This window comes from Aythya fuligula, chromosome 1, assembly GCF_009819795.1.
Source record: "Aythya fuligula isolate bAytFul2 chromosome 1, bAytFul2.pri, whole genome shotgun sequence".
NCBI lineage: Eukaryota > Metazoa > Chordata > Aves > Anseriformes > Anatidae > Aythya > Aythya fuligula.
The window spans coordinates 193,524,437-193,537,700 of record NC_045559.1 but is presented as its reverse complement, the minus strand read 5'-3'; the positions used below and the strand labels follow the sequence as shown (position 1 = coordinate 193,537,700).

Here is a 13,264-nt window from a genome sequence, read left to right as displayed (position 1 = left end):
AAACTGCATTCCTAATTGTATGTCAATGCAAAATGATATAGTAATTTCTTTGGACATCTTGGTATTCAATAACTGTCTTATTTAATTCCTCCAACTTAAAAGTTCCCTATGCAATCATACATGTCATTTCTTCTTAATACCTACCTTTCATTCTTCTATTGCTTGTGCTTATGAATTACTAAACACAACATTTATATTTCGTGTTGTTTAGAGTGTACAGTTAAGCAATATTTTTTATTTAGATTATAATGGAATTTTTAAAAAATATGTTTTTAATGGAATTTCTTTCCCTGTAAACCTTACATTTTTAAAACAGATACAGTTCCAGCTCAAGGTTAAGTTCTTAGTCCTGTCTTTCATATACAAGACAAAGAAGGCTACTGTTTCTGCAGCGACAGTGCAATGATTATATTTGTCCTTGGCCTGACAGAAGATTTTTACTTTGCGTAGAGCTATTTTTTAACTTATTTGAAAGAATGTTTCCTGCTTTATACTCTTCTTTAGGTGTCCTTAGCATGTGCCTTTAAACTCTGCAATATATGCCATGCCCCTTTTAAACTCCATAATAAATTTGCACATAAAATAGTTTAAACTCAGAGAATTGGATTGGAAGAGGACATTGCTCTACATTTGTCAAATTCCTACTTTAAAAGTAAATTGACTGGTTTAAGTCACTGATAATGAACTACAGAGCCCTCCACAGCTTTCACGTGAGGTCACCAAGCAGTAATCACCCAAATACAAGATTATTTTTAATTTTTAACTTGATCTTAGTTTTATAACAATCAGTGGACAGTTGTCTGGGCCACAAAAAAACTGCCCTTTTAATGTTTGCATCAGCAACACCCAACTGATGAACACAGGAATGAATTTTCCCCCCTATGCAAAAGGCAAAGCACACTGGAGATGAATTGGAAGGATAAAAAGAGTTGAAGGTACTCCAGCTTTTGTATGAGTTCTGCCAATGTAAGCTATCTTAACAGATCTTACTGTAACTGACTCTCCTTTTCCTATTCTTGTCCACACATGTATCATCTACTAATGGAAAAATACTTACTAGATCTCCTTTGTAAGTGATCCTTTTCCTCCTTTATTTAGTTGTTTATTTTGCTCCTAGTTCTGCACTGCTTTTCTGTTTCTTTGATTGCCTTGATATTTTTTTCATTTATTTTCCATTACTCCTTTCACTTTCCACTGAAGTGTTTTATTGTCTGTTAGTCTTCCTTAAAAAGATACTCTTGCTGGAGTGAATGTCACTCTCCCATAATGCACATCAATACACATTTGTGTTCTGAGAGAAACTCATATTTTAGCTCCTTTCAGAAGAACAGGAGTAGCCACTGCAGAGAGAAACATACTGTCCAGGAGATGTTTTGTAACAGAGACTTGAATGCTTTTGCCAAGCTTATAAATTCTGTCAAAGATCAAGGAATTCACTGAACTATTTACACCTGAAGTAGGACATCCAGAAAGTGTTACACCATTAGATTTAATGTCTTGTGATGTTCACTACCTCTGGAATTTCTGTACTCTTTTTCTCCCATAGTGGAGACCACTCCCACATCACAGGTTGTTCTCTAGTGACACTGCACAAGATTTATTGAATTGCAATATTTACTTATTTATTTATTTAGCAAAAATATTACTGTGATACTCCTCTCCAAATGCACACTCCATCCTATAATGTTCTTTGCATTTTTGGCAGATATGTTGCTAATACTATTTTCACATTAGAACTGGTGACTGACTTTTTCAGAGGCAAAGTTTGTGCCATTGCCACATGTGAGCATGTTAAAGAATATATAAGCCAGGTAGCTAATACCCCAGAAACTGCTTTGAAAATATACATTAAGTGTTATCTTTGCCACTAGTACTGAGGTAAGTGTAAATAAATCTAATCTTTCTTGGCATAAAATAAACTTTTGTGGAGCACAAAAAAAAACATTTTCTTATCAACCAACCAAGTACATCATCATAATATGAAGGATACATTCATTCTGTTTGGGGCTGTCTGAAAGAGAGTTAGAAGTTTATGCTGTAGTAAGAAGGATGTTATGATGTAGTAAGAACTGATAGCTGTAGTAACAGATATAGAAGTAGTAAGAACTGATAGCTGTATTCTGCCTCACCCTTTCTTTTCTTTTCTTTCTTTTCAGAGGTTTTAGAGTGAAATGATAGGGTTTTGAATGTGTTTTTAATAACTGTATCTCTCTCATTTATTTATTTGTTTGTTTTCCCCCCCAATATATCCACATGTGAAATGTATGAGATTACAGAACATGTATAAAATTTCTCTTTCATTTGATTCTTCCATGCTGTACTTATTATTTCAACACAGGAAAACTGCAAGCATGAACCTTCCTGTGTTTTAAGCTTCTGTATATTTATTTGTTTTACAACTAAATCTCTACTTTTATATCTTTGAATCCTTTCTTTTTTCCACTACAAACTAACAAGAAATCTAATTCTGAATTAACAGCCAAAAAGGGATGAAATTCAAACATTTCAATTTCCTTCCTTCTTTAGTTTGAAATTAACCAATCTTGAAATTGGTTAAAAAGAGAAGGAAATAAAAAAGAAAAGAGTAAAAAACATATATATATATATGCCCATCACAGTGTGAAGACAAGGAAATTAAAATAAAACAAACAAACAAAAATTCCTTACTTTGACTATAGCCAACTGAAAAATAACATTTATTAATCTGAGGAAAATAATAGCAACAATTAGAAATATATGTTAGTAAAAATGAAATTAATTTAAACTTTTACTTTGCCTATGGAAGTTACAATTTGGATTTTACAAATTTCCTTTATTTCATGGTGACAGGTTTCCAGGTTGTGCATCAGAGGAAGTAAAAATTTAATGTTAATGATGAGAATATATAAACACATGAGACATAGGATTCCACACTGAAATTAAAATGTTATAGCTTCCAGAAGAAACACTTAAATTATCTTTTTTTTTTTCATGAAATTAAAAAATATTTTCCAAAACTACAAACATGTAGAAAAATAATTTGATATTTCAAATTGATTTTGGAATTGAAATCAAAAGACTGAAGTTCATTAATTTTAAACCAGGACATTTCTGAAAACTCTGATATTTTCACATATACAACAGATCACAGAGGTAGTCTATGAAAATAAATCTCAGAGAGTTTTCCTAGAAATAGAAAAAAACACTTCCTTGTCCTCCGCTCTTTATATACATTGTAGAGAATCTGTCCTGATACTGGTATGAATTTTCACTATTGAACTGACAATATTTATATTTGTTTAGCTATTTAATTCATTGTACCAAGTGGTTTTATTTATTTTTTTCTTTTCGTTTTCAGAATGCATATAGCAGTATTTGCAGTATGAGTTTCAGGTAGTCAGTAGTGCTAATGCTCTTATCTGGTGTCAGAGAAATACAAAATAGTGTTAATTTTTTGTTTTGTTTTGTTTTGTTTTTCTCTCAATCCTTCAAAAGGAAGCATTACTGTGATAGTATCTATTCCAACATATAGATAGATGGCTTGCATGTTTCTCCCAGAGGAAAGAAAGTCTGGTGTCAGAACATCTCCTCAAAACTTGTTGAAACCATGACATATCAATTTAAGTTTTGTTTATGTTTTAAATTCAGTAAGATCTGTTCATGAATACAGTCTGGAGCCTTGAAAGTACGTGAGCAAATCAAACAGCATGCTTTAAGGCACTAATATGAAGAAGATTCATCACATTTTTCTGAGAAGGAGGGCTAAAAGAATAATTTTATGGAAATTCAGTGACATTCTTCTCACCTGAAAAATTGCCCTTTAAAAAGATCTTTGAGGACACACACTGTTTTTACAAGGACTTGGCAATAAGACATTTTAAAAGTTTATTATATTCCTAAACTGTGCACTAAAATGAAAGTTAAGCTTTGGTTTGTTAACAGATAGCAGAAAATATTTGTTGATATATCTGCTTTCTTTTAGAAATATACAGAACTTAACACAAGCATACATAAAGTTATAGTCCCTAAGTCACATGACAATGGAAACCAGACATTTCCTAACTAAGAAAACTTTTCACTGCAAGTTGTGCTCCCATCCAAAACAACTGCCTATGCAGGACTATACCAGCCTCTACTTTCTAAATGTAAAATAATTATATTTGCATTCCTGCAGAATCATTAGGTGACATTTTAAATGTAATTACACCAGATTGTATTATAACCCATTATGGTGTTTTTCTAAAATACAAAATAATATTTAATTAACTATTGCCTAGCAAAATTTTGTATAGTTTCTGAAGCCCATCCATCTTTTTCCTGTCCAAACATTATTAATGAACAAGAACACTTATTTATGTGCCAAAGACACAATTTAAATGTATCTAAATGTGCCCTGTCTTTGGCACATTTAGATACATTTAAATTTTAGGCTTCTGCCTATGCCTAAGACATATTCTAAAAATGTGAATAGGCATTCTGAAAGATTATAACTCACTTTCTACTTAAAACTGTACCTATTCCACACTATAAAAACCATCAAAGTTCAATTTGTATTACTTCTGAAAATTGTTGAACTTAATTTTATATCCTGATAGGCATGGCACAAGTTGTGGAGCTCCAGAACTTGACAGAAAACTGAGTGTAGTTAAGAAAGTAATAATTCTGCTCAACCTAATCAAACTGCTCGGTGCTGCTTAGCTCATACCAGCACCTTGGTCTGCACTCAGAAATGAACAGGTCCATGAGAGATGCCCAAGCTCATTCTGTTTATATTTAGACACCTCATTTTGTGTCTGCTGAAACTTCTGTGTCCTTTTCAAAGATGTCTGTGGGTACCACTAACTCAGTTATCTTCCCCTTGATCTATATTAGAAATAAACGTACCTAGATCTGTGAGTGAATAGAGGCTTTAATAGAATCTCTGTCACTGGGGATGATGAAGGTGAAAGAATCAGTGTGATGTCAGAACTGCCGTATTTGTTCTGCTACAGATAAGCATGCTACAGCATAGCTATCCACCTCAAAAGTGAATAAAGATCCAGTGTTCCCTGAGGTAAATACAGTAGTTGGACATTCTTGTTGAGGGTCTTTAAAGAAACACAATGAACTGCTCATTACAGCACCCTACAGCCTCATTCAAAAGTTTTTGTGTGAAAAATGAAATATTCCTTATTCACCTGCTGGAGGGAAACTTATGGAGGGAAAATATATTTACCCACAACTGGATTATGCTTACAACACTGAAGAAAACAGTAGAAATGTGTTTAAGAAGAATAAAGCTATGGACAAGATTTGGGTTTAGCATCTATTTAGCTGATATTCCTGTCTACTCATTACAATGCGTTGTGCACTCTCCACATGACATGTTAACAACAGTCATTAGTCTGGATGTTGGACGAGGTGTTCTCTCCACGTTCATTTCTTTTTTCACTGTATATGAATGATTTCTACAGGTTTAAAAAAAAAAAAAAAAAAAAAAAAAGTCACAAACAGGATATTTAAAAAAGAAATAAAAGTACTATTAGATATTTTAAATTATATATATATATATATTGTCTGATAGCTTTCCTTTAACACCATATCCAAGTTTATTATTTTTTTTTTCTGTAACTAAAATGCTGGTTTTGTTTGTGTTTGTGTTTTGTTTTTAATAGATCTGGGGAATTTTAGTGGTCGGACAAGAAGTGCTGTCTCTGTACGTGAAGGTCAAGGAGTCGTTCTGATGTGCTCCCCTCCACTTCATTCACCAGGTACAGTAGGTTGCAGCTTGTACGCACATTGGTTCTTAATATTATGGTTCATCATAGGATGCTCGGCATTGTTGATAGAATGTGCATTTGATTTTGGTACTTAAAGATGGAATATGCACAGTTCTGCTGACAGTTTTGGAGCACCAAAGGAATAATTAAAACCCATACACTACAAATGTCACTGAATAGCTACAAGATTTTGCCTGTAAGAATGTCTTATTCCCACTATAAAAGTTCAGTGTAGCAATATTCTCCGTACTATCAGTGGTTAATTATAGAATCATAGAATCATTTAAATTGGAAAAGAATTCTAAGATCGTCTAGTCCAACCTTTAACTTAGCACTGCCAAGTCCACCATGACACCATATCATTAAGCTCTACATCTAGACATTTTTGAAGACCTCCAGGGATAGTGACTCAACCACTTTCCCGGGCAGCTTATTCCAATACTTCACAACCCTTTCAGTGAATAATTTTTTCCTAATATCTAACCTAAACCTTCCCTGGTGCAACTTAAGGTCATTTCCTCTTATCTTATCAGCTCGTGCTTGGGAGAAGAGACTGATTCCCACCTTGTGGTAGCTTCCTTTAAGGTAATTTTACACCATGATAAGGTATCCCCTGAGCCTCTTTTCCTCCAGGCTAAACAAACACAGCTCCCTCAGCTATTCCTCATAAGACTTGTTCTCTAGACCCTTTAGCAGCTTCATTGCCCTTCTTTGGACACATTCCAATACCCTGATGTCCTTCTTGTAGTAAGGGGCCCAAACACCGTATTCAGCTTCACCAGAGCTGAGTACAAAAATGTATGCTGCCTTAAGGTCACAATTTTTTTTTTCAGATTTTAAAAATCTTCAAAAATTATTCAAAATGTCTGCATTGTACAGTTGAATACAAATTGGCTTTTGTTTTCAGAAGTACAGCCATGATTTTGGTTGCTTCCACTTATTGTATAGCTTAGTTTCCAGTACAACACCATCATTGCTGGAATCCAGAAATATCACAAATCCCACAAAATGGCTGTGAATTTCCAAATAAAAGTATAAATATTCTAGAGAGGTTACTTTTTTTGCTTTTCAGATTGGTACTCTTGCAATGTCTGCAGATAGCTAAGTATGTCTTTATATTTGCATAGCATATAATACCTGGAGACAAGCACTAGACAGAATATCTTCTTTGCAAATAGGTACAGTGTAGACCACCCTTTTCCTCTTTGGGAAGTAAGGTTTGTGCTGAGGGTATTTTTCCATCCTTCAGAGTTGAGTTCTGGAAAAAGTCACATCCCAGAAGGAAGAGGTGTAGAAAATATTTCCTCTTCATTTCTATCAGAGAGATGTGTTCTATTTATATTTATTCTAGCATCATTTTTATTACTGTATTATAGTTATCAATGTAATTAACAATTGTTATCTTTTGTCCATCTCTGCTTTTCTGTCTTTTGAGTATATTGCCTTGTTATGGTTGCCTTTATAATCTATTTTTAAGTTTGATACTACAGTCTGTATGTGTAGTGCATTAAGAACAAGCAAGAGGAGTTAAAAGCCTTGCGTTGGTGCCAGAGCTAAAACATCAGTGGTACTGAAAACTGATGGGAAGAGTCCTGTGACTGGTGTGTTACAATGGACAGTTACAGGCTCTTCAGATGGGACAGGCAGAGCAGGCAAGGTGTGGTGGTGGTGCTGTATGTAATGGAGAGGCTAGGCTATATAGAGATTGCAGCTCACAATGACACTTGAGAGTCTCTGGGTAAGGATTAAGAGACAAGCAAATAAAGTGGATGTCATTGTGGGAGTCTACTATAGACCACCAAGCCAGGATGACAGGACCAGTGAATTAATCTTTAAGAAACTAAGAGGTTCCTCTAGGTCAACCACTCTTGTGCTTATGGGTGACTTCAACTTGCCAGACATGAACTGGGAAAACACACACAGCTGGTACAAATAGATGCAGGAGATTCCTGAAATACCTTTGAGGATAACTTCTTGGTACAGGTACTGAGGGAGCTGACTAGGAAAGGTTCCCCTCTAGATTTGTTGCTTGTAAACAGAGACAGTATTGTGGGTGAAGCAGTTATCAGTTTCCATCTTAGCCCCAGTGACCATGAAGCATTAGAGTATAAAGTCTTTGGTGATATGAGGAAAACTGCCACCAGAACTTCAACCCTGGAAATGGGGAGAGCAGACTTCAGGCTGCTGAGGTACCTAGTAAGTTCTGCTATCGAAGGCATTGAGGTCCATCAGTGCTGGTGAATTTTTAAGTACCACCTCTTAAGAGAACAGAAATAGTCATTTTCAAAATGTCAGAAGTCAAGAAGGTGGGGCAGAAGGTTGACTTGGCTGAGCAGGTATGTTCATAGAATTATAGAAGGGTTTAGGTTGGAAGAGACCTTAAAGATACTTTCATTCCAACACCTCTTTCTATGGACAGGAACACTACCTGCTAGACCAGGTTGCTCAAAGCCCCATCCAGCCTGGCCTTGAACACTTTCAGGGAGATGGGCTTTCCATAACTTTTCTGGGCAACACTTTCCAGTGTCTTACCGCTCTTAGAGCAAAGATTTTCTTCTTTATATCTAATCTAAATCTACCTTTTTTTTTTACTTTAAAGCCATTAATCCTTGTCCTATCACTACAATTCCTGATAAAGTGTCTGTCTTGTGCTTTTCTGTAGACCCCTTTAGGTATTGGAAGGTCACTATAAGGTCTACCCAGAGCCTTCTCTTCTCCAGGCTGAACAACCCTAACTCCCTCAGCCTCTGTTTGTAAAACTGCTCCAGCCCCTTGATCATCTTTCTGTCCTATTCTGGACTCATTTTAATATTTCCATGTCCTTCTTGTGCTGGGAGCCCCAAAACTGAACACAATATTCCAGGTGGGGTCTCACAAGAGTAGAGAAGGAGAGAATCATCTCCCTTGGCCAACACAGGATTCGGTTGGCTTTCCGGGCTGCAAGTGAACGTTGCCAGCTTGTTGAGCTTCATGTCAACCAACACCCCCAGGTCCTTCTCCTCAGGGCTGCTTTCAATCTACTCTCCATGCAGCCTGTATTTGTGCTTGTGATTACCCTGACCCAGATGTAGGACCTTGCAATTGATCTTGAACTTCATGAATTTTGTACAGGCCTGCCTCTTCAGCCTGTCAAGGTCCCTCTGGATGGCATCCCTTCCCCTCATGTCAACCACACCATACAGCTTGGTGTCATCAGCAAACATTGCTGAGTGCATTCAATTTCACTGTCCATATCACCAACAAAGATGTTAAATAGTGTCAGTCCCAATACTGACCCCTAAGGAACACCCTTCATCTCCACCTGAACATTGAACCGCTGACCACAGCTTCTCAAATATGGAAGCTTCATCAGGTTAGATGCTATGAAAAGGTCCTTCACTGAGTGGGTGGTTGGGCTGGGAACAGGGGTGGAACAGGCTACCCAGGAAAGTGGTCATGGCATCAAGGCTTGGGAGTTTAATAAACATTTGGACAATGCTCTCAGACATACGGTCTGATTTCTGTGTGTTTCCGTGTGGAGCCAGGGGTTGGACTCGATGATCCTTGTGGGTCCCTTCCAATTCAGGATATTCTATGTTACTACAATTCGATGAATTGAGTGCATGATGTTAAAGTTTAATGAAGATAAATAAACTGGGAAGAAGCAGTAGGTACAAAAAGTGAGAAACAGTTTCATCATGAGAGCTCAATTCCATTTCTCCAAACAAACTGACAGTGTAAAGATAGATGGGCAACAATAGAGCAGTAGTCATACACCTCTTAACACATGTCATTCCAACAAATGCACCTTATATATCATCAAAACATTTGTAAATTTTCCCTAAAATTATGCCTTTAAACCTATATTTAGCCAGATTTCAATTCAATGTTTTACTGTGATAAGCACATTGCTTTTGATTGTGACAAACTATTTTTCATTTTCATCAGTGGGTCAGCAAAAACCCTGCTGTGGAAATTCCTGTGCTTAAAAAGACAATGTTCAGCTGCTTTTGTTTATATTGTTTGAGTATTGGTATGCTATGCCAACACAAAAATTCCTTCTGAAAAAATATTTGGAACCCCTGTTAGCATAATTTTTTCACCATAGAAAAAGTTCTGCATTGTCAAAGAAGGCTGAAAAATTGCATTGATATACAAAAGTAAACACAAGCTCATGTAAATGGGAAAGGGAATTGGATTTCCTTTCCTTTGTTTGTCATGTAATCAGATACAACTTCCTTTCATCTCCCTTCTTGCAAAATACTGAAGGGTTTCAAGTCCTTGTAGTACTACAGTGGGACAGAAAGTAATATTAGTAGAGTGGCTAGAGATGCCTGAGAAAGGTGAGACCTATGTCCATGGACCTTCCAAAAAATTCCACACCTAGTGATGTTTCAACAATATTTGATGAAGCTCTGGTTATAGGATACAAGACATTAATGAAAGATGATTGCCAGATCAAAGTCAGCTTGTGAAAAAGAATTTTAGACAAGCAGAACTTTAAAGGGGAATTGTGTGAGCTCAATAGTATAATCAAGCAGTAAATATGAAACTTCCCCAAACCCTTTCACAGAGGAGAGGAACATCAAGTATTTGTGTGCAGGAACATCTAAAACATTTTTTATTACTTTTTGAAAGCATTCCATTTCTGGATACTCCATTTTATTTTTTGGGTCAGATTTGAAAAATGGCATTGTCTTATAAGTAGCCCTAAGAAATGTTGATCCTTAGAATCACCTTGTAGGCAAACTTACAAGTGAATACTAAGCTGCTCTGGCAGATATGATAAAAACTATTTAAAGCATATACAAAAAATGTGAACATCTTACATTAATAAGACTATGAGTTATGGAGTGTTTTTTTTTGTTGTTTGTTTGTTTGTTTTGTAGATGAACACTGCAAGCTCTGCTATATTGATTTAGTCACATTTATCAGCACCTTTAGAAATAATTTTAACTTGCTATCTCAGGAGAGAAATCCATGATACTATATCAAATCCAATCATTCTCCACAACCTCATAAGCAGTTAATCCTTCAACAGAATCCTATTCCTCAGTCTCCAAAGTCAATAACTACTTATAAACTTGCCTAAGAATTTCAGGATTGAGCCTTTTTAGAAAATGGCAATATCATTTTGGGAAAAGATGATGTAGTGCGTGAACACTATATTAAAAGAGATATAAGTTTATTAACCTCTTTTTGAATAGGAGATAAAATAAATACTTTTGCTTGAATAGTGCCCACATTCTATTCTTTACAGAAAACAATTCTAGAAATGTCCAAAAGTCTTTACAAAGCACCAGAGAATGAAAAATTAGTACAGCAAATTTATTATTAAGAAGATTTTCATATGTAGATAAATTTGTTTTCTGTTTATTAATGTGTTGTTATATTATCAAGAGGTAATACAATAGACAAAGAAACACAAACTTGTAATATATACAGATTATTCATGTAGGTTCATGGGATTGTTCAATTATTTTGGGGGGAGAAAACAAACAAACAAACAAACAAACACCAGAAATATATTCAGAATATTTGTAGAGCAGACTCAGATGAGAGAATTATAAAGAGAATATCTTGGTTTTATTAGTGTTTTTTTTCTTATCATCATCTTTGCTGAGAACTAGCTGAGCAGCACAATGAAGGAGTTTTTCATGAGATAGTATTTGTTCCTTCACAATGGTGAAGGAAAATACAATCAACCAAAAGGATTTTCAAAGAGCTACTTACAGATTCTCACTTCCTGCTTTTATGATATAGTCATTCCAAAATAAACATAAAAATAGATAATAATAATAAAAAAATGCTGCATCTCACTTCACTGTGAGTGCTATATCATTTTAATATGTCTACTGCAGAAGCTTTCCCACTCATTCTAATTTTGTTGCAAACTCTAAAGTTGTTCCATTAGAAATATATTGATAGTGGATAACTTGGACATCCAAAAACGCATTTGATATCTTTTTTTCCCTATAAACATTACATTTGCTTCTCCTTCTCTGCCCTACCTTGGCTTTTCTTCTCAATGGTTTTCCTATGCAGTTAACTCTTATGTACCCTTGCTAAATGAGAGGTTCATTAATTACCTACCACATAAAAATATGTTTGGCTTGATATCTCCATTTAAAATGGTTTCTGCTGTTTTGTTTTGTTTTGTTTTGTTATGTTTTTCCATAAACAGGATTATGGTTCTTCATTGTAATACTCCAAAGGATGTAAATATAGGGTTATATTCAGTCATTTAATCATCTTAATTACAAGGTTTACCATAACAAGATTAAAGATGAATAGAAGATTTCATCAAGATTTACATGTTTCCTTCAGAATGAATACTTTCAGATGTGCTTTTTAAGGCTTTTATTCAAAGCTTTCTGTATCAGTTTAATAGAGAATGAAGATTCCCATTGTTAGAGTAGTGCGGATGTGCTGCACTCCGCAAACTAGGAAAGCAGATGCATGTTCCTTCTTGCCTCAAAAGGATGCTGCTGTACGGAGGCAGTATGAAACATCTGCACAGATGCTAAATTGATTTTTTTTTATCACTTTTTAGCAGACATATATGATCTTACCCAGTTTGAAAACTGTTTTATAAGCTGTGTCTTTTATGCATCATCTTCAGTGTTATAAAACTAGTTTTCATAAGAGATGCTTCACAGGACATCACAGAATCATGGAATCCAACCATCAACCTGACCTACCCATCACTAAAACATGTTCTTAAGTGTCAAATGCACACATCTCTCAAATACATTACTTCCCCTTCTGGAGTTCTGGAGGTTGTGTAGTGTTTAGCAAGCTGCTAGGAAAAAAAAAAAAAAAAAAAAGCGCACTTTATGCCAAGTTCAAATAGGTTTTGTCCAGTAATTGTTTCCTAAGTAGCTGTTCATGTCCTCATGTTAATTGAAGAAAGTCACATCAAATAATATGTTTTTTTGACAGGGCTTTATCACTTGCACAAGTGAAGATGTGCTTCCTAATGCTTAGACAGAAGATCTTGCAATCCAGTTTGTGTCCCTTGCCTCTTGTCCTGGCACCGGGTACCACTGACAAGAGCCTGGCTCTGTCTTCTTTACGTCCTCCTTTCAGACACTTATACACACTGATAAGATCCCTGTTGAGCCTTCTCTTCTCCAGACTGAATACTCCCATCTCTCTCAGCCTTTCCTCCTAGGAGAGGTACTCCAGTCCCTTGATCATCTTGGTGGCCCTCTGTTGGACTCTTTCCAGTATCTCTAGGTCTCGTACTCAAGAGGCCCAGAGCTGGACACAGTAGTCCAGGTGTGGCCTTGCTGATGTTGTCGAGTAGAAACATCACTTCTCTTGACCTGTTGATGATACCTTGCCTAATGCAGCCAATTAGCCTTCTTAGCAGCAAGGGTACATTGCTGACTTGCATTCAACTTGGTGTTCACCAGGACCCTCAGGTCCTTTTTTGCAGAGCTGCTTTCCAGCTGGGTGGTCCCCAGCATGTCCTGGTACCTGGGGCTGTTCCTCCTCAGGTGCAGGACTCTGCTCTTCTCTGTGTTGAACTTCACAAGATTCTT

General features: G+C 35.9%; 1 protein-coding gene across 2 annotated transcripts in view; it reads left to right on the top strand.

Moving 5' to 3' along the window:
* Positions 1–13,264, top strand: part of CNTN5 (contactin 5) — a 692,218-nt gene that overhangs the window by 485,586 nt on the left and 193,368 nt on the right. For both annotated transcript variants that reach the window (XM_032205142.1, XM_032205150.1), the window contains exon 7: positions 5,634–5,729. In XM_032205142.1, the coding sequence (XP_032061033.1) occupies positions 5,634–5,729 (96 nt within the window). The remainder of the gene's footprint in view (positions 1–5,633; positions 5,730–13,264) is intronic.